Raw genomic sequence first — 22,116 nt, forward strand, 5'->3', positions numbered from 1 at the left:
GAACAGACAGGAGCCTCTCTATTCTCCAAGAGCTCTACAAGTCTGGATAGTAGAGACAGTTACAATTATCATAGGAATTATTGTTTTGTTAATATTATGTAAAGCGTACAGTTGCAGCAGTGAACACTGGGGATCCTAAATATTGCAGGAACATAACTGAATGCAGTGCTTCACTGATAAACAAGCTAAGGTTGAATGAGAATGTATAGGGTTACTGTGCACAAATCACGCTGGCATGTTTTTGAAATAGAAATGTATGATATCTTATAGCTATATTCAAAATTATTCAGCATTTGACATTCTCATGCATACAACCACAAGAAGCGAGTCCATTGAAAAATAGTCCAAGCATTGTTGTTGTTTTTTTTTCCTGTGGAAATGGCAGAGAACCTAATGAGACATTAAAACGTGTGCTGCTGTCCAGAGTGTGTGGATACAGACGGGGAGAGGAGCGAGCAGAGAGGGGCTCACTTCTGCATGTCACACTGCAACAGGAGCACGATGGACGGGTCGCTCTTCGCCGCCTCTTTGAACTCTTCCAACGAGATCTGGTCGTCGTTGTTCTTATCCATTTTGCTGAAGATCTTGTCCACCCTCTGCTCTGGTGTCAAACCGTCCTCGTTCATCTTCATCATGATCACAGTGCCCACCATCTTGTAGATAGCCTGCAGGGTGAGGTGCAAGGAGAAATTAGCAGAGTGTGGTGGTTGAATGTGCGATGCATAGAGGGCTACTGGTGATTTCCAAGGGAAGGGTCTGCGCTTGCTGGAGGAGTCGAGGGAAGCAACTAAACTCAACTGAATCTAAACGATGAGCGAGAAATGATGTGTGAAGTACAAATTGAAAATGTGATGCTAATATTTCCAGTAATCAGTAAGCTGGCCAGCATCCTGAGTCAGTTGCAAGGCATTAACATGTTGCAATTGAGAATGAGAGAAAACCAGTAAGCAAACGAGCAGAGAAGGTTGAAATAGATTGTTAAAAAATACTTCAAACAGGCTCAAAGTAAAGGATATGTGGTTTCTGACTTTTTGACACTCAGAGTGTTAGCTATATGAATGCAAACTTGAGCAAAGCAACCTTTACAACTCAATTGTGTGAAAAATATGTCTAATAATAACCACCTTATACAATTAAAAGTGTCCTACTTCCAGTTAATACTCCATTTATATATATTGGGAACATGATGATGCAGATGAAGGGATATTTGAGCTCATCTGATTGGACCATGTGGTCACATCAGATGAATAAGGGAGGGAATCACTGATGTAAATGCTTTGAAATAAAGAGCACACCACATTTATCACTACAGGAATTGTCAATATGCTCCAGTATCACTGACACATATCAGATTTACTATACTGATTGTGTTTCCAAAAATGGCATAAAGTAATCCAATACAACTGCAGTTTCCTCATTATGAAACCGTCTCTGTCCTCTTTGCAGGTGTGCAAGAGACTGATAACAAAAAAAAAACAACCCACACACACACCAGAGCCAGTCCCCTGATGAGCAAGGGCTTATAATGACTTGATAATCCCTTACCTCGATTATCTCCAGCATCTCCACTCTGGTGATTTTGCCGTCACCGTCCAGGTCATACATGTTGAAGGCCCAGTTGAGTTTCTGCTCGAAGCTGCCGCGAGATGTGATGGACAGGGCGCAGATGAACTCTCGGAAATCAATGGTCCCGTCTCCGTTTTTGTCAAAGGTTCTGAAGGCGTGCTGTGCAAATTTGGATGCGTCGCCATACGGAAAGAACTGCGAATGTTTGAAGGAGGGGAGAGGTGGGAGGGTGGATGGGGGTGGGAGGGTAGAGATATTCTTGTTACCCTTCAATAATTCAAGCAGGGCTTTAAAGATGCTATGCTCTTGTTGTTACAGCATGATGATGAGAAATAGCCATGCATGATGTAAAAGAAGCAGAGGATGAAACAGAGGATCAAAGAGAGGATGAAATAGAGGATGAAGTAGAGGGGCAACAGTTCACACGCACACACACACGCACACACACACACACACACACATACCTTGACATAGAGCTGCTGGAACTCGTCCAGGTTCAGCCGGCCAGTTGGGCAGTCTTTCAGGAAGCCTTTGTACCACTGCTTCAGCTCATGCTCGTTAAACTCTGTGCTCTTCACCAGATCCTCCATCACCTCGGGAGTCAGCTTGCTGTTATGCTTTCCCATGGTTCCTGTGATGCAAGAACACGTGAATAATGCATTTATCCATGCTTGGGCGATGGCAGCATGAACATTTTTAACACAGCATAGAAAATTATCTTTATATTTGCATTTCAAACATAACTACAGAAAGCAAATGTATGTGTGTGTGTGTTGTCTTTTCTTTCTTTTTCTCTCTTTTTTTTTTGGTTTGGAGGAAAGCAAATATTTCCCTGCTGCTTATGTTCTATTTCTGTCTGTTCAGCCTGTTTGTGCCAGTCTGTAGCACGGGTAGCACTGACCTGGATCATCACTGTCAGAGCAGATTCAGTTCATCAAATGTTCGATCACTGCTATCAAGTTTCCACTGCAAACGCTGTCCTATAACCCGACAATGACAACAAAGCCTCTAACCGGTTGTACGAGAGGCAGCGCTGCAGCAAATCCATAGACTGGAGTGAGGACAACATGCAGCACACCGTAGGCCTGCTGTATAATCTGGATCACTGGGGTATAGAGCGTATAAATGAGTGTATATAATCTAGTGTTTAAGCCAGCTGTGGGCAATAAGAAAATCCACTGCTTGGATTAGTTTGTTATCCACACTGAAGGCCCTCAGTAGCATCATGACAACTTGAGTAAGCATGCCAGAAGCTCCAGATTCATTAATTATTGACTCATGAGGTGACACATGACATAAAGAGCCCAAGAATGCGTCAATTCTCAATCCATAATTTAACAAATGAGACAGCGGGAATATAATTTGTGTTATCTGAATATTGTGTGGGAATGCCACTTGTGACTAACATATGGTCCTCTCTGCTCTGCAGCACTAGCAGCAGCAGCAGCAGCAACATGACAGCAGGCTGGACAGCTCCACCACAGAGAGCACTGCATTGGCTCAGGCCTTCCACAACAAACAGCACAAATGTGTGTTGCAGCCAAAAAAAAAAAAAAATCAGTGCAAACCATAGCCTTTTAATGTCCACCACCTGCGCGTCATGAAACCCATCCAGACGAGCGCGATGGGTAATCATGAGAGCAGATCTTATGTTTCATCTGTGAAATAAGCTACAGTGAATGACCTTGAGGAGAAACCCCCCCTTTTTTTTCGCAGGAAGATGACATAAAAAAAGAAACAGTTTGACTGAGGCTTGAGCTGAGAAAAACGGCTCGACATCACGCAACTGCGGCGTTTTTTTTAAAGGGGGGATATCTGGCACATATATCTCACAGGCCGCAGGTATGAATCACTAGTTCTGCCCAAACTGAGGCCAACAGATGCTATTTTATTTCACGCTTTGGGCAATGACATCTGAGTTAATGCTATTAGAGCTAACCGCCTCCTGTGAGAGCAGAGACGGAGAGGCATTGCCGCATTCCGATGGAAACGACGCAGTGAGAGTATTTCCAGATTACATCCCACCATCCTGCTGCTAATGACATCTTTTCCATGATCATCGGCCCCCAAAAATATGTCAAAATGTCCTAATCAAACACCTCTTTTTTTTTTTTTTTTAAACAGCTGACAGCTCCCTCCCGGTGGCACAGCTGAGCCATTATTAGACGCAGATAAAAGCCAAGTAATTGTGCGAATCTTGGTGACATTTTTTTTGGCCAATTCGTCTCTCGATGTGTTTTATTTCTATTTTTTTTTGTGTGTGGTTGTTTCCAGGCAAAACGCAGCGGCTTTATTTTAAGGGATGCGCAGGTGCCAGTGTGCCAGCCCCTCTCTCTCGATCCCATTCATTCACATAGCAGAGAAAATAGGACAAAAATCTTACGTGGCACACTAAAATTAAACTATAATCTGACCATAAGACATGTGCAGGAATCACTTCTTACCTTATTATAGCTGGTGGTTCTTTATCGGAATAAAATCTGCTGTGGCTTCTGCAAAGTACAGAAAACCCTCCTTCCGATGGAAACGTTTGCCCAAAAGGGATTATTCTCAACACTGCTCGTCTCCTTTAAAAAAAAAGACACACACATACACACACACACAGTCGCTAATGAAATATCTGGATTTTCCCGACGTTATTCCAGCTGAGGCTCAGCAGGGACCGATCCCAAGCCAGTCTTTGGTTATGCGACTACAGGAGCGTCACCCTTACGCATCACAACCTGATCATAAGTTCACTGCTGCTCCGCTCGGTTTGGGGTTTAGCTGTATGCTGTCAGGTTATGAGCGGATCCTTTATAGTGATGAGGATGGCCAACCCGAGGCTTTGATTATCAGGAAACACTTTTTTGGGGGGAGGGTGGTGGGGGGCGGGGGGGTTCTTGTTTCTGTTAAGACAAGAAGACAAGATTAATTGTCATCAAATCATTCGTCGTCAGCAATCAGGTGAAATATTTAAGTCTGTATTCATTAACCATTTGTAGGTCACACCAAGAAAGTGCTATATTAAAAAAAACATTTCTTTGCTTTTCCTACCTCTTTGAGGCCATGACAACATAAAACATGTTTTTTTCCCTCACTGACTGAAATTGTGATGTTTTACAGACCTCATTCAGACCTTATTTGTTCAAAACTTTCTTTAAAAACATGTTAGAGACTCATTCTGTTCATGTACAAGATCCAAAAAAATGAAACTTCAACTTCAAAAATATCTCCAGCAGGATGTCATATGTCAGCAGTGATTCATTTATACACTAGCACAACCTGTATCTATAGCAACCATAACACAATCTGATGGTCTGTCTGTGCATTACATACCTCATATACAGTAAGTGGTAAAGATTGCCCAAAAAGTAAATTTGTTTTTGACCAAATATCATGACACAAAGCGACCTCTACCAAACGGTTGATCAGACCTACAAAGGGTTAAATGCGGATTTAATAAGCATAAATTGGTTTCATTTGTAAAAAACAATATTGGATAACCAAGAGGAAGCCCTAAAGGCCCCAGGTTCACCATGGGCAAGGCCACAGTCAGGAGTTAGAGATGCTGAGTCCAAGTTACCCCCCTTAAATGACCATACAACAAAAATAAGAAGTAGATCATGGCAAGAAAATGCTTTTAATGTTGTTCTTCATTTAATAAAGTTGAGCACATATTATTAGAACATGAACTCCTCCTAAAACCCTCAAAGTCCCAGAACATAGAGGACCAAAGCTGGATTACCTGCTGGGCAAAGCCAGCAACTGCACTAGTTTGTTAGTTGTTTTTTGGGGAATTTGAACATCAAGTACACTATGAACTGTGTTATGTATTACAACTGCGTGGCCTCATTATGTAGAGGGTCACTGTGTCACACTCTAGTCCTGAAAGCTCAATTATTTTAATTTTCACAGCTCACATGGTGCATTTCAAAGTAGTTTTTCATCAAATTACCACAAATTGAATGCCTTGCTGTACTCGTGTAATATCTATAGTGTGCTATTAACACTGTCCATGATGGGAACTTAGAGGCAGCAGGGGCCCAACAGCAGGTTTTCACAGGTTAATTCAGCCATGGGGAGGACATGACATCGGTGCCTTTAATAAAAGCTTAAGCCCACTAACAGAGAGTTCGAGATCATTTGATTGATCCAACACAGCAAACTTTGAACAAGAACTTGAGTGATTTTTCTTCACTAACATGATCTTGAGATACGTTATTTAAGCTGATATGTGGTGCATATTCCTGAATTCATTCATGTTTAATGACATGACCAACGTGTGCCTGTGTATCATTTCAGGAGATATGTACACAATGTACAGACAGGGGTTAATAGAGGCCCAGCAGCTCATTTTGTTAAACTTATCACTCATTTACCTGAATCCTGCCAGAAAGCTCAAATAGTTTCATGCCAGTAATCTCTGAAGTTGATCTAAAATGGACCACAGGCCTCCAATAACTTCACACATGAGGAGTTGTGCAGTTAGTTTGACCAGATTTACACAGGAGAAGTGAAACCTGTGTGATTCTCTCAGTCTGAAGCAGTAAAGAAGTGTTCCTAATTCTGCTGAGGAGCTCCACAAGGCCCCCGTGGATGTCCCTGGACACCGGTTTGGGAGTTACAGATATAGGTCATCTTTGTTAAATCATGTGTGCTGAAGCACAGATGAGGCTCCCAGACAAAATTATTCTCAGACATGTGGACCCAAATCTAAATCTGGACACATTCAGAAAAAAGTAGACAACCATTGTTCAACGAGCCAAAAACCCCACAATAACATATCCTTTCAAGTGAGAACAACACATAGTCTACAGCTGTAAAAAAAAAAAAAAGAAAAGCCTGACACACTCAAACACACAGCTGTTATTACTTGATTTCTTAATTTAATACTCACATACAGTACAGTATACACATTTCCTTTACATCTCACAAACACAAAAGCAAACAGTTAAATACGTAGATAACTTTAGCACCGGCGCAGAGTACTGATCACTCAGCTTTCTCTAAAACTCTTATTCATAATGATCTGTAAAATAAAACACCTTAGCTTGATCTCACTAGGCATGGCTTACATGTAATATCTTTACAGCAGCATTCACTTACAAAGGTTAATTGATTAAAAAAGGATGCATACTGTACACCAAAAGTGGTATACAAAAGCAATACTATATTATATACCCATTTACATGGCTGTTTTCGGGTTTTCTCAGTGTAACATTTAAGTGTTTGGTGTGTCTTAACAACTTCTGTATCAACACTGATGCTTGATAAAAACATAGAAACATATGAATTCTTAAAAAAACTTCCTTATGAGTATACATGAAGAGCCTATGGAGATAATTGGCATCTAACAATCTTGCATATTGAAACATAAATATATCACGTTCACAATGCTCTCATTTTTCCTTATAGATATATATTAACAAGAGAGCTACTGTCTGTCTATGTAGGCTATGTTTTGTTTCAGGTTATACTGTTTTTTTTTTAATATTAGAGTTATAATAAAAAAAAGGAAATTAAATGGGAACATTACTCCTTTGTTGTACAGTAATGTGAAAAAATAGTATCAAAATGGTTTCTTTAAATCTCTCAATCAAAAAGCAATGTAGTATTTAATGCACTGCTTCCCAGTACAGTTATAAATATGTTTGTCAGCTTGGTAAACGTGAGTAAACAAGATCATATTAGTGAAATTTGAGAAAGTGAGAGTAGCTTGAAGGTATAAAGTGTTTTCTGTTATACATTTGTTGGCAGATGATGAATTTATATATATGTGTGTGTATATATATATATATATAATGAAATCTGCATGCAGCTGACAGATGTGCTGCACGTTAAAGTTGGTGAGACTAAAACCTTTTTCTTACACTGGCCTTCTCGACTGGTTACGTAATGAAGGATGAATTCCACAATATGAGGGTTTTTAGATCAAAATCTGTGCCAAAAGTAGAGTAAAGTAAGTTAGAGAAGAGAAGAGAAGAGAAGAGAAGAGAAGAGAAGAGAAGAGAAGAGAAGAGAAGAGAAGAGAAGAGAAGATTGAATTTTGTGATTACTACATGACATCATGGAAATCTTCAGCAAAATGTACCGTTACCATCTTCTGGATAAAAGAGGGACAGCGAGAGAAAGAGCGCGAGAGAGAAAGAGAGAGAGAGAGAAAAAAAAGGGACTATCATAGAGCAGGTTTTCAGAACTTAGTCTGCTTTAGTTTGTCGATGTGGTAGCAAAGCTTCAAGGCCGGCCCCAGCTTCAGTCCGAGGTACTTCATGATCATGTCGCTCTTTAGGAGTAACAAGGCGTTTCCGTCAATTTCCTGAGAAAAGAGAGAAGAGGAAGTCAGCGAGAAATCTGTGACCAGCTGAGCGGATTTCTATTCTGGTTAAGTTCGCTGTGGCTGATTAATGAGGCGGCCTATCAAGAAGACAAATGAAAAAAGGAAGACTTGCATGTTTCCTAAATACGTCTGCATGAGGGCCGAGGGCCTGGGGGTCCGCATCCCTGATGAACCAGACAACATCTTCAACAGACCAGGTGGATGGGTCTTTATTAGGTGGCGCCTTGGACTCCTGGGACTCTGGAGATGGATTATAACCTCCTGGAAGAACAAATCAGCTTAAGTTTAACTCATCAGGGGAAATAAATGTCTTTTTTTTGTCCTGTGAAGACCTCTCACCTGTCCTGTTGCTCTCAGGGAACGTGTTCGGGCTGGTGGACGGCTGCCTGCACATGCTCATGGAGGCCGAGCCGTTGGAGAACTGCTGTGATGAACGAAACCCGTAGGAGGACTTTGGTGAGTAAGAGGAGCTTATAGAGCTGAAAGCAGACTCCCCAGGGTCCACGGAGTAGCGTTTACCATCCGACTGGTCTAAATGGTAGTCCTCGGCCATTGATGTTTCAGCTAAAGACAAGGTGGAGGCTTCTATCAATAACAAAATCCCTCAAGATTCAAAATTAGCACAAATAATCTGTTTATGGCAGCACAGAAGCTCCTACTGAAGAGAAAGAATGTATACATACCATCCGACTGGTAGGAGCCACCGCTGTGCTGGGTAATGGGCTGATCACTGAAGAGGTTCTCACAGTGCAAGCTGCGACAGAGCTTCTTCAGAAAACGAAGCACATAGTCGATGCTGTTCACCACGGGGAGGCTCAGAAGGTGCTGCTTCCCATCAAACGTAGCTGCAAGAACAAAACAAGGCCGCCTTAAACAACTTGTACAGTTTAGATGCAATTTCTTGCAAATGAGGTAATTAAACGCTTTGTGCATGTTTTCTTTTACTCAGTTAAGTGGTAAAAACCCCTGAGGAAGAGTCTTTGTGTGATACCTGATATTTTTTCTCCTCCGTAGCCCTGTGTGAGGAGAGTGAACACTGTTTTCTGCTGGAAGGCGCTGTCGATGCAGCCTTGGACGGCCTGCTGCAGCACCACGGAAGGCCTGTCGGGTCCAAAGTGATCGGGGAGCTGCTGGATCTTCTTCCTGTCCAGGTTGGGGCCCGTGTTGGCCTGCTTGTTGATGTAGATACAGACTGATGCACGTGGAGACAGAGGGAGAGAGAAAAGTAAAACATGTGGACAGAAAAGAAGGAGTTGATGCTTTAATTACCTTTTGTAGCAAGTTTTGAGATCTTTAAGGGAGGTTTGGTTTGATAAAAGTGCTTCTTTAATGCATTTAGAGTGTTTTCCGTCCTACCTGTGAGCACCTGGGGCGTGGCAGAGTGGGGGATGGTGGCGGCATCCTGAGGAATGGAGCTCATGTCAGGCTCGGGGGTGCTGCTGGGTGGAGAAATAGCCAACGGTGTCATCACCATCCTGGGTTTAAGCTGAGGAAACAAGCAGAGGAGGAAATGTTTTTGCATGCCTGTGTTTATTTTGGGCATATCATTTATTTAGACACAGGTCACTAAATCATGTTGGGAGGAGCGGGTGGTAATAATCTGGATACCAAATCTGTTTAAAGCCATTTTTATGCAGCACAATATTAGTTTTGTTTGTATTTATGAATAGAAAGCAGACATATTTGTCTACATAATGACTTCCCCTTTGGACATGGCACTATTTCCATAATATTTGACTACAGCTGAACAAAGCCTCTCACATGTGAAGTCTCTCTCTGTTATAATGGGGTCCCAAAAAAATCAGAGGACTATGGAGCCTGTGTGTCTGTGTACACATGCATTTTTAAACACGCTGCATCCACAGACCACTATTTCATCCCTCGTTTCACCTTCCCCTCCACCAATCTGGCTGACCTTGAAGCCTGGCTTTCTCCCCCTCTTCTTTGGCACTTTGAGCGGCGGGAGGGATTCAGGGTACCGGTTGGGAAAATCCATCTTGGCGACATTGCGGAGCGGGGGTCTCCCTCTCTTCCTGCCCGGTATCTTCCCCGACTGGCTGGGGATGAAGGAGGGAGCCACTGCAGCTGATTGCATTTCACTGTTGTTGCCGTCTGATTTCTGTACTGTTGCTGCAGGTACACTCATTTGGAGCTGGAGACAAAAGAAGACACAAACAACCGGAGAGCTCAAGCAAGAGAAAAGCACAAAAACATGCAGTTTGCTTGCACATTAATCCCCCCTCCTCAGCGGCTACACACCACAGTATTAGAGAGCAGCATTAGCATCAATTTAGAGCAGACACAGTGGAAGCAGGACAGCTTGGGGAAAAGGTATACATGAGCAGCAACATCCAAACACTAAAGAGACTGCAGAATACTCAGCTGAGCAATGCGGTGAGAGCAGCAGCATTTAGCATGAGCACCATAATAATGGAACAACACAAAAGGCAGCCATGCATGAACTGTGGAGGAAACAGCACCTCCATCCTGCACTGATAACACACCAATAAACCTGAGAGAGGGAGCAAGAGAGAGAGAGGGAGGGAGAGAGAGAGAGAGAGAGAGAGAGAGAGAGAGAGAGAGAGAGAGAGAGAGAGAGAGAGAGAGAGAGAGTGAGGGGAGGGGGGAGGGTGTCCATTACCTGCTGTCTTCTATTGTGAAAACCAAAGAGCAAAGCCCTTTTCTCTCCTTAAATCCCAGAAGCCTAAAGGTGACTATAAAGCGAAATCCCTCACAATGGAGGAGAAAGCCATCTTTTTTTCTTGCTGTATGTGGCTCTTCTCTCATCCCCCCCCTCCCTCTGCTCTTCCTCGTCCCTTTTGGTTAACACTGCTGCTGCTGCCGCCGCTGCTGCTACTGCTGCTGCTCGGCACACAGGCTGCAGACATCTCATTAGACTAATGCATTCAGCAGTGGCAGAGGGAGGGGGAAATTGACTTCACCATGGCTACCCAGCTATGAATTACCATTACGATGACAGCTTCCACCCTAATCTTTCAAAAAAAGGAAAAAAGAAAAAGAAGAAGAAGCAGCATCTCTAAGAGAGGAAACATGTGGCACACCTCTCATGCAGCAGCAGCAGCAGCAGCAGCAGTAGAGTTAACCCGCAATTTATACACTTAAAATTAATCCTGTTTTAGGGCAGATTTGTCACAGAAACACAAAAGGATGCAGCGTGTAAACAAACCTGGTCAGCCGGCACTCACCATCCAAAACAGATGTGGACTGGAGGAGTATCCCTACGCTCCTTTTGCTGTATTTCCTATATTTTTCGTGCTTCCAATAGCAGAGCACGGACCTCAAAGCAAGGCGGACTCCACTGTAATACTGTATATATGTGTGTGCATGTGTGTATGTGTATATATGTGTGTGTATGTGTGTGTGTGTGTGTGTGTGTGTATACAACAGAGACAGACAGACAGAGAGCGAGTGACAGAGTCTGTGTGTGTGTGTGCATTAGAGAGAGAGAGAGAGAGCGAGAGAGAGAGAGAGAGAGAGAGAGAGAGAGAGAGAGAGAGAAGGGCTCCTCTGTTGTCATGGCAACAAGCCTCTAAGCCTTGTAACACCCTCCCATGTTTTGTCTGCGACTCCAGCTCAGTGCTGTGGAGGGATAATTAGACCGAGGACAGACTTTCTGCTGTTAATTATAATGAGAATATTCACCGTAAAGTATGAGTAATATTCCTATAGTGTGTTTTCCCACTTGTGTGCGTTTAACTGTAAAACCTACGACCTTTTTTTCAAAATGCTTTAAGCTTTTATTCAAGCTGCAGTAATCTGATATTAGAGCTGAAACAATCGGCTGACATATAATGCAGTGTAGTGACAACTTTGGTCAGAGATTAATAATCATTTGAGTCATTTTTCAAGCAAAAAGGGACAATCATCCTCTGTTTCCAGCCTCTCAAATGTGGCAGTTTGCTGCTTTTTATATCCATGAATAGAATATCTTTTGTCTTTTTATTGGACAATAAAAGCAATGTGAAGATGCCACTATGGGATTTTCATTATTTATCTGACATTTTATGTATTGAACAATTAATCAAGACAATAATGGGAAGATGAATGGATAGTAACAATTATCATTAGTGCTATAATTACCCTAATAATGTTTTCCTAATTGTCTCTTTATCAATACATGCTGTGAAAATCTAATTTATCTTCAGTTTTGTGTGTATATTGAAGTTCATTTATTTTCATTGCTGCATTTTCATTTTCATTTGCTTTTAATATTCTTGTGTTAGTGGTGATGCTTTTTCATTTCAGTGATGCACAATGAGTCAGTGTTTCACATTCAGGTACTCTATGCCATGATTTGGACACAGGTGTATGTTTTCTAAATTTAGCCTGCCTAAACTGACAAGACACAACATTAATTTACTCCTCAATACATTTGGGTATTTCAGCGTGTGCTGCTACCTGTGTGGATAATAGGGTCATGAATCTGTGTTATGCCAAAGCAGGTGTAGTGTGTGTATTGTGCAAGCTTGAGATTGTGGCTGCAACAAAACAGTATCTTCTTAATTTATTATTAGTTTTAATTAAATGTCAAAAATAGTGGAAAATATGGGGGCCACAATTTCTCTAAGCTCAAAGTGATGTCTTTAAATTGTCCCATTGTTTAATTTATGGTGACATAAACCTCAGAGAAGCAGCAAATCCTAAAATTGAAGAAGGTGGAACTAAAAAATGGTCGGCACATTTACTTGATAATTGACTGGAATCATTCATTGATTGTCAAATGTGTTGTTGATTAACTCTATGTCAGTCGTCTAATCAATTAATCAACTAATTGTTATTAAGTGAAATTAAAAAAATAGATGTTAGGAAAGAAAAATACAGCCTTGATAGCTTTTATTCATTTCAGCAAATCTCAGATTGATTTTTAGGGGGGGAAATGGCTTAAAACATTTGTATGCCACTGTATTTTATTCAATTACATTTGAAACAATTCATTGCAGTTCAATGTGATGTGATGTGATGTAAAATTCTCCCTTTTAACCAGTTTTATTCAATTTTAGCTTATTTTCAATCTTTATTTAATATTTATTTTTTGATATTGCCTTCATTTTATATGTTGCCTTTGTGGTTTTTATGTCCTATGTGAAGCTATTTCAATTGACTTGTTGTTGAAAAGTGCATATATAATAAAATCATTTGAATTTATCATCATGCAAATAATTTTGATTGTCAGATTACTTATTTTACATATAATAAGGTTTTTATGTCCTATATGAAGCTATTTCAATTGCCTTGTTGAAAAGTGAATACATAACAATTGATATATAATAATGAATAATTAAACAATACATTTATCTGCACCACTGCAACCAATTTTGATTGTCAGACTTCTTATTTTAAATATAACTATTATAAATATGTAGTTTTATAATAATAAATAATATAAATGTCGCCCCCTGTCGGCTGAGGACAAACACTTCTCTCTTTCTCTCTCTGTGTCTGTGTGTTTGTATGTTTGCTAATAAAGTTTCATTGAGGAAATTTGAGCCAAGATGGCGGCGTGCGTGCCGCTGCTGTCTCTGCTGAAGATGTCACCCTCAGCTTCTTCTCTGGGCTTCAGGTGTCTCCTGACAGAGAAACATTCCTCCAGAAAGCTGCTAAAACCTCTGACGGACCTCTGCAGACGAGGTGAGGCGTGTTTTTGGTGAGTCGGTTTAGATATTGATGATGTTAAACGTGTTTGTCTGCTGGTTTAACCTTATTTAACCTCATTTAACCTACTGTTTAAGTCGACCTAGCTCAAGTATTAATCTCTTGCAGCTAGTATAATCTCTCTCATAATAAACCTGCTTTACTACTGTTATAATTGACTATCTTCAACCTATTTAAACTTATCTATTAATATACATATTTATGTTTTTCTTGCCCCTGCCAGCTGTCAAACTAGCTGTCCCTTACTAACCTTTGCTCCTTGTCGTCAGCTGCAGCTTTATCACAACTCTCATTATCAATTAACCCGTGTTGTTGTTGCTATTCATCATTTATAAAGGCTTCACGGTGAAAGCCCAGCAGGTGGTGGAGGACAGTGGGAGCAATGCAGCCGGGTTCAGCGGGCCTATGGATCACTACAGCGGGCTGATCAGAGACGGATCTCTGCGGGAGGATGAGCACCAGAAAGCGGTGCTGCAGACACTGGACCAGCTGCACAAAACACTCAGAGGATACAGCAACACACCCACATCCTTCCTCTCCAAGGTAGAGAAATCAAACACCCCTTCATGGGTTTTTTAATTATCTTATTAAAGGACGAATTCACATTTTTTTAAAAGTCAATCAAGTGCTATTTGAGAAGTAAAAGATGTTTTCCGTCGCTGTAATCCCTTCCTCATGTTCATATAGGATATTCAAAGATCTCCTTTAAATGTGCCTTCAATGTAAGTAATGTTTGTAAGCATGTAAAGTAATATATGTCTGTAGGGTGGATTATGGTAATATGGGACACTTTTTGTAATTCTGACTTGTTCACCGTATTTAATGAATCCAGTAGATTATATCAACACCTAATATCATTATGACATCCCTGAGATGTTTGCTTGTTTAATCAGAAGTTTTTAGATATTGTACTGAAAAGGAAAATAGCACGTATATTAATGTCCCTTGTGTCAGATCGTTACAGAATTTGTAGATTTTGTAATATGGAAATACTTTGATATGAAACCTTTGCTTGAGCTTGTTTGTAAGCATGTAAAGTAAGATGTGTATGTTGGTAAGATATTTACTAAGGTGTTGTGTATGCTTGATGTTTTTAACCATTATTCTTTTTGTTGTTGTTGTTGATCTCAAGCGTGCACAGGTGTTTTTTATTTATTGTGTTTTTTCCTGAATTGCTTTTATGGTGATTCTCTTTTGTCCAAGACACATTTTTTACTGAGGGAGACAATAAAAGTGGCTTTGACCTTTTTCAGCAGCCTGAGTTAGTCATATCAAGTGGATATCTGCCACATTTACAATCTTTTTTAGCATCAAATTCCCTCTTTGAGTTTCCTCGGACAGTGTTTACCTGCTGAGCTGTGGCTCAAGTATAGCGGCACTAAAAAAAGACTGTAACGTTGAAAGATGTTGACTTGAGTTGACGATAGCATTTCCATTCAGAATTGTTTTTTCCATCCATCCAAAGATTCACTTTATGGTTCCTTCTGTAGATCAGCATTGACTAAATGTTTCATGAACAAACTTAATGAAAATATTACATATTAATATTTTTTTTCATATTTATTTGCTTTGTTATCTACCCTAACATCTTCCTCTTTGTCAGTGCTTTGGTTAAATCCTCAAGTAATAAATAATTAATAATACATTTTCTGTCACCTTGTTATTTTCAAGTGCCTTCATCATTTTAAGTATTCATTTTAAGTATTTATTTATCACTTAAAGTACATGTGTGCTTGTGGATTGTATCCCCATTACTTACATTATAAATGCATTATGAAGGGATCCTGTAATGGTTAGTATGAACAAAATGAATGATTACAGCAACTAAAACCTCTCAGTGTTCATTTGGACACCTGACTGTTTCTTTTAAGACAGACCTGAAAAATTGTGAATCTGTCCTTTAAGCAGTTTTTATTATGATTTAAGATGAAAGAGTGTTATTTTATTATTATACAGTAGACTTTTATTTATTTTTGCATAACGCTGTAACACCAGAATTCTCCTGATTTTTCTCTCTTTCTGTTCATCTTTCAGTTTTTCACAAAACCTAAACCTCCACAAGGCTACTACATCTACGGTGATGTTGGTAAGAGATATGAATAAGAGAGATATACTGTACAAATGAAACTTAATGACTGTGTTATGTGTAAGTTTGGTCCTAACACACACCATCCTCATCATTTCAGGCACAGGAAAAACTATGGTGATGGACATGTTTTACTCACATGTGGAGACGGAGAAGAAAAAGAGGGTTCATTTCCACGGCTTCATGTTGGACGTACATAAAAGTGAGTACGCTTCATGTTCGTAACGAGAAATGCTCAGTGTCAAAGATGTAAAGCGCCTTTCGAAGCCATCAGGTGGCAGGTAAGCAGAGCTGAATCATAAAATAAATAAGTTATGTTCAGGATAAGGTGTGTTGCATCTAAATAGTGCAAGATGTGATCCAAGCTGTAACCTGTCTCTACATTCTTGTCACTGTTGATCAGTTTTTGCAAAAGCGTAATACAGAAATTTTTTTACACTGCATACATCGCCAATTCAGTGATGGAGCTTAGCTTTAGATATGTATATCATTTTTTTCTATTGTGTTTAATTCAAGCCATTCAAATGCGTTTGAGGCAGGATTTCTACCACCAGAGGGCAATAATGTGTCTTATCTCATTCATTAACATTCATTCAATCTTTAAGTCGCCTGGTTAGAGGTAACACATAAATCTGCAGCTCAGTATGGGGGGCTTTGTGTCTTTTCCCTCCTACATTATCTTTATTAAACAGGATTGTGACAGTGTCTGTTTTTTTATGCACCCATCAAAGGCCTCACCTGTTCATCTCTTCCCCTGCTCTCTTCCCACCTGAGATGACATTGAAAAATAAGAGTAATAATAATAATATTAATAAAACATTGAGTATAATGGATTAAACTATTAGGACTTGATCCGGGATCAATAATAACACACTTTGGCACAAACACACACACATCTGTATATGTACAGTGAATACAAAGTTGTATCTATGATCTTAAATTCACACCCAGTCTCATTATATGTTACCTGAGTTAAAATCTTAGGTGTGACATGTTTGCCAGATGTTATCTTGTGCTTTGTATCTATGACACTGAGCATCCTTGTCATTATTTGTGTCTGGAGTCAAATATTGAGAATGATTTTGTAATTTCAGCCCTTTTTGTAACAGTTTGTTTTACCCTCATCTTAGCGGAACAAAACTCGCCTTATTCAAAGTCTGTAGAACAAAAGCAGAGCTGTGGTTGTTCAGCCCTGCTTATATTTCCTGTTTCTTTGTCACCACATTTCAGTTTTGTTACATTTTAAGGCACTGCTTACGCACATACTTTGTTTACATGCTGCTGACAAAGCAGTTCAACTTTGGGTCTACTCCTTTATTCCCAAATCTCAAGTATCATTTTCACTGTCACCCTTTTTTTTTTTTACTGTGATGAGTTTGTATAAAAATAAAAATGCTGTTGTCACTTATTCAGCTCCTGCTTAACGTCCTATTAAAGAAAAGAGAGGAACCATTTATTGAATGCAGTGGGCTTTTTAAATTCATTTTATGCATTTATTTATTTTATGTATGTATTTGTGTGTATTTCTTGACTCTATAGATCTAGATCCAACCCTAATGTTAATTTATTTGGGTTGTTTTTAGGGATTCATCGACTGAAACAGAGCATGCCAAAGAGGAAAGCGGGAAAAATGGCCAAATCCTATGACCCCATTGCTCCCGTTGCTGAGGAGATTAGTGAGGAGGCGTGTCTTTTGTGCTTTGATGAGTTTCAGGTAATGCCTTTCAGTGTTTCTACCACCACAGTAGCAGTGACAGTCATTCAGAATTGTGTCTTTAGCTGTCAAACAGTATCATCAACCTCAGCAGTGTCGTTCATGCTTTATCAGGAGTTGATATTATTTCTCGCACATATTTCAGGTCACTGATATCGCTGACGCCATGATTCTCCGGCAGCTTTTTGAGAATCTGTTTCGGAACGGTGTCGTAGTTGTGGCCACGTCTAACCGTCCTCCTGAAGGTGAGAAAAGCATTGTAACGTATCATTATAACATAAAAGTCTGCCCAATTGCTTCAAAAACAGTTTGTGTCGTTGGGCTTACAGATTCCTTTAACTGTCCCTGAGACGTCAACATAAGTTTAATTTAATTAATTTAACTACATATGATTTAAACAAAGAAATTAGTATAGTCTCTGTAAATGAGATCAAGTGAAGAGAGGGAACTCTAGGATTTCAATGTGTCATTTTGATCAAATAAAAATGCTTAAAGATGTCTGTCAGCAGTTTTAAACACATCATAATGAAAATCAAAACTTGTGAACTGAAACTTTATCGCAAAGTGTGAATAAAAATACGATTAAACAGAACAATCCAATGTAAAGCTGGTCCTGTTATTTGTTCTCTTCCTTCAGACTTGTATAAAAACGGTCTACAGAGAGTCAACTTTGTGCCTTTCATTGCTGTGCTGCAGGTAAGAAAATAAACTATATTTATGGTGATAAGCATATTGAAATGTTGTCTCTATGATTTTAAAGTAACCTGTTGTTGACTATTTGTCCCTGACGTGCAGAAATATTGCCAAACGCTTCGCCTGGACTCTGGGATCGACTACCGCAAAAGGAATAGACCATCTGCTGGAAAACTGTACTTTCTGTAAGAAGTTCATTATATAGAATAATCAACAGTGGAAGCCCATTTTTAAACTATTAAAGTCATATAAATGTTTATTTATATTTACCTGTTTATATATTTTGTGCAGCTCCAGTGAGCCTGATGTAGAAGTGACGCTCGATAAGATGTTTGATGAACTGGCTTTTAAGCAGAATGACAGTAAGTGGAGTTAAAAAAAACAAAAAATTACAACTGATATGTAAATTTTGTAACATTTTATTTGTATTACTGCAAATTTTTTTTTTTTAAATTAACATTTTCTTTTCACCAACAGTAACTCGACCAAGGGTTTTGATTGTCCAGAACAGGAAAGTCCGTCTGAATAAAGCATGTGGGACCATTGTGGACTGTACCTTTGAGGAGCTGTGTGATAGAGTGAGTCCTGATTGATTTAACTTTGTCACATTTATTGTGAGTGTTTTCTTTTATTATCGTATGAAACCAGGATACACCGATTTGCACTGATTCACAGAAATCAGGTTTTTTTGCTCACTCATCAGCACATTATTGTTGTATGAAGTGTCTAATATCAAAAATAACAGAACACTCAACAGTGAGGATATCTGACTTTATTATTTATGGTCAAAGCATTTTCAGATGTTTTAGATTGTTGAGTCGTCAGGTTATAAAATCCTTATAAACGCTCATATTACCTTTAAAATATTCTTTGATATCACTATATGACTGTATGGCAGTGTCATAGACTCTCTATCTGCTTGTTTGTTTGCTTCGTTGAGGCTTTATTATGGTTATATTGAATTAAATATTGAAAAGCCAAGACAGCAGTTTTTTATTGTTGAACTGTGGCAACAAATACCAACATTTGGATCTGTTGTTTATCTCCTGATATTCAGCCTCAGCTTGATTGGTCTCATATGAAAAACTGGAGCAGAAGGTTAAATAATTCTTGGCTTTGCAACATGTGTTTAAATGATAAAGTCTGTAGAGTGGGAAGAAGTGTGAAGCAATCTATAGTGATTTAGAGGTATTTATAACATTTAATCTCCTGTTCTTGAAAGCTTAATATAAAATATGTTTGTTTGAATGTGATGTTTCAGCCTTTAGGGGCCAGTGACTACCTGGAGATATCCAGGCTGTTTGACACCGTCTTCATTCGACACATTCCTCTGCTGACACTCAACAAGAAAACTCAAGCCAGGCGCCTCATTACGCTCGTGGATGCGCTCTATGACCACAAGGTACACTCCACAGGCACTTTAAACACCAACTTCAGCTTTTTGTTCAGGATTTAACGATGAATCTTCTCTTGTTCCAGGTGCGAGTGGTGCTCCTTGCCGATTACCCGCTGGAGGATATTTTTGTACAAGGGAATCACGATCATGACGAGAGCCACATTCTCATGGACGATCTGGGGTTAAAAAGGGTGAGAGTTCAGCTAAACCAGTTTTTCATGTTGGGTGTGTACTTTCAGTCGTAAATGTAGGTAATTAAGCTGGCTGAGGCGTTTGGCTGCTGGTAAGCAGAGTTGAAAAAAAACACAGCAAAAAAAACAAAACTTTGTTAACCAGTTAAGAGTACATACAGTACCTCTGCTAAGACTGTGCAACCATGTTATCTTAATAATGAAAGTGTGAGTCATTTTAAAATTGCAATTAATACTCGGAAGTGTTAGATAATAATCGTTATTTCCTGTAATGTTTCCTTCTTTATATACATTGAAAAATTTGACCAACCTTCTTAAAACTTCCTTTAGTAGCTACTTGTCCTTGCTATTAGAGATAAGCAAGAGATAAAGTCATTAATTTTAATCATTCAGTAAAATCAGGCTTCATCTGACTCTTCGAGTAGCAGAGAAAGCACAGATAAAGTCTACCAATGCAAGCCAAACTGGTAAGAGAGGCCTGACCACTTGCCTGCAGCTATGCAAAAGCGAAGCCAAAATATCTCCTTAACGTGAGTGGCCATCTTGCTTGTGTGATGTGATTTGGAGCCAGAGTCCGCACAGTGAAGTCCAAGAGCAGGATGACAACCTGTTGGACACATCCGCTCAACCATCCCACCGTCTGAGGGAGGTTTGAGAGTGGCTGTCACAGCTGTCAATCATGATGTCACGCGCCCTTTTTATATTGTCAAATAACAAACTTACCAGAAAAAAAAAAATACTTTGACACACGTAATCATGATAGTAACTGCCTAAAATGACAGAAATCATCGTTATTTGATGTGTATTTTAATTTTATAGTTTGGCTTTGCTAACATGGAGGGGGCGGGACTTATACTACCTATACTGTAGCCAGCCACTAGGGGGCGATGGAGATGTTTTGGTTTCACATGTCATGACGTTCATATTTATATACAGTCAATGCCTCCAACTTTTTTTTGGAGACAGATGATGTCATCCTGAATGACACTAAAAACTCAAAATTTAATTTGTTGACGCTATCCAGGAAGATGCCAGCAGTCTGTCCATCTTCAGCGGAGAGGAGGAAATGTTTGCCTTCCAGAGGACGGTTTCTCGGCTCACGGAGATGCAGACGGAAGAATACTGGTTGGAGGGGGACAGAAGCATGAAATCGAAGGCATAACATTTGGGCAAAGTCGACCGTTGTTACGCAAGCTACATACTCCATAAACTCCATAAACTCCTCTCTGCCAAAAGCATCCCAGACAGAACACTACTCCTCCTCCTCCTCCTGCTCCGCGTCCTGTCCAGCACAAACCCAATGGGACACATGTTGTACAGAGAGTATTTATTGAAATCTTAAAGCCTTTTATCACTTCTATTGTGACGTTGCACTTTATGGATCATTTTTTGAGATGGACCTTTTGGGGTGTCATGTTGCTTTTAAGCTCAGTATTTACTTTTATAAATGTCTGGGAAAGAGCTTGATGACTTTTGGAAATGGGATCCCAGAAGACTTTTATGAAGATTTAAGGGACGTTTTAATCATACATAATGTTTTTGAAAATGTAATGCATCTCAATGAGTTGTATATGATTCTAAAACAAGCATAAATACAGTGGCAGCAGATTTATGTGGATGTTGTTTGGCAAAGTTTTGTCTCAGAACATTTTGCAGATTCACTACACAATAAGCCTCGGCCTCATTCAGTTGTATTTTCATTTGGAGAATGAAATGGAAACATATGATGTTTATCACAGGAAGTGTTTTTACATATTACTTCCTGGAAACTTCCATTTTTATGTGTCTGCCTTCACAACTGAGCAGTGCATACCGTCAGAGGTGGTGGATGTGAAACTGTTTTGTCTATTTACACAACTAATACATTTGTATTGCCATAAACAGTGCTCCACTACTGTGCATTATATCTGACTAAGTGTGAGTTTAACACATTTTTATCTTTAAAAAACAACTGTCAAATTTAATGATTTAAGTCTAAAAAAAATACCATCACAATCAACCTTAAAAACTCACTGTGTGTTAAATGTGTGTAACTGTAGAATATAAACTCCTCTTCAGGCCAAATTCCCAAACATGACAAGAACATTACACATGCTCTGGTATCTATCTACAACTCTGATTTACAGATAAGAAAACTGTACAGCATTTGTAGTTTTGAACAAGGGAACATTTGTTAACTGTGTTGAGTCTGATGGCCAATTATACAGACTTTATCTTTAAAAACTAAAGGAGACATTAGTAAAACAAGCCAAGTATTTAAACATGCTAATCAACCCCGAACTGTAGCGACACCTGTCCTTTTGATTCAGGTCTGTGGTCATTTATGAGGCTGTAAATTATACTGCTGCTGTGTTGAATTGGTTTATTTTACAAAAAGTGGATTACTATTATTTTTGTATTTCAAGGCTCCTTATATTGCGATCATCGCTTTAAAGGACCAATGTGTAAGATTCGGTGCCATCTCGCAAAAATGGAATA

At 39.5% G+C, this 22,116-nt stretch overlaps 3 protein-coding genes across 5 annotated transcripts; 1 reads left to right on the plus strand and 2 right to left on the minus strand.

The window, feature by feature from the left end:
* Window positions 1–467: 467 nt before the first annotated feature.
* On the minus strand, window positions 468–2,192 carry vsnl1b (visinin-like 1b). Of its 2 annotated transcripts, XM_053335423.1 has the most exons (3): window positions 2,031–2,192; window positions 1,546–1,761; window positions 468–665 (listed from the first exon to the last, which is right to left on the minus strand). In XM_053335423.1, the coding sequence occupies exons 1-3, from the start codon at window positions 2,190–2,192 to the stop codon at window positions 468–470; spliced, it is 576 nt and encodes a 191-aa protein (XP_053191398.1). The 2 variants fall into 2 exon arrangements, with proteins under 2 accessions (XP_053191398.1, XP_053191399.1); XM_053335424.1 differs by lacking the exon at window positions 1,546–1,761.
* A 5,546-nt stretch (window positions 2,193–7,738) lies between these two features.
* LOC128375527 (sex comb on midleg-like protein 4) lies at window positions 7,739–10,031 on the minus strand. The gene is made up of 7 exons (XM_053335898.1): window positions 9,801–10,031; window positions 9,242–9,371; window positions 8,877–9,077; window positions 8,569–8,730; window positions 8,225–8,449; window positions 7,998–8,143; window positions 7,739–7,864 (listed from the first exon to the last, which is right to left on the minus strand). Exons 1-7 carry the CDS (start codon window positions 10,029–10,031, stop codon window positions 7,739–7,741), a joined length of 1,221 nt encoding a protein of 406 aa, XP_053191873.1.
* Window positions 10,032–13,398: 3,367 nt separating this feature from the next.
* Window positions 13,399–21,250, plus strand: afg1la (AFG1 like ATPase a). 2 transcript variants are annotated; one of them, XM_053335683.1, is made up of 13 exons: window positions 13,399–13,534; window positions 13,896–14,101; window positions 15,593–15,644; window positions 15,745–15,846; window positions 17,228–17,358; window positions 17,504–17,603; window positions 17,996–18,054; window positions 18,154–18,236; window positions 18,343–18,413; window positions 18,529–18,629; window positions 19,313–19,453; window positions 19,531–19,638; window positions 20,663–21,250. In XM_053335683.1, the coding sequence occupies exons 1-13, from the start codon at window positions 13,399–13,401 to the stop codon at window positions 20,798–20,800; spliced, it is 1,428 nt and encodes a 475-aa protein (XP_053191658.1). In that variant the 3' UTR covers window positions 20,801–21,250. The 2 variants fall into 2 exon arrangements, with proteins under 2 accessions (XP_053191658.1, XP_053191659.1); XM_053335684.1 differs by having other exon boundaries at window positions 13,417–13,550.
* Window positions 21,251–22,116: the final 866 nt, after the last annotated feature.

Source organism: Scomber japonicus, chromosome 16, assembly GCF_027409825.1.
Source record: "Scomber japonicus isolate fScoJap1 chromosome 16, fScoJap1.pri, whole genome shotgun sequence".
NCBI lineage: Eukaryota > Metazoa > Chordata > Actinopteri > Scombriformes > Scombridae > Scomber > Scomber japonicus.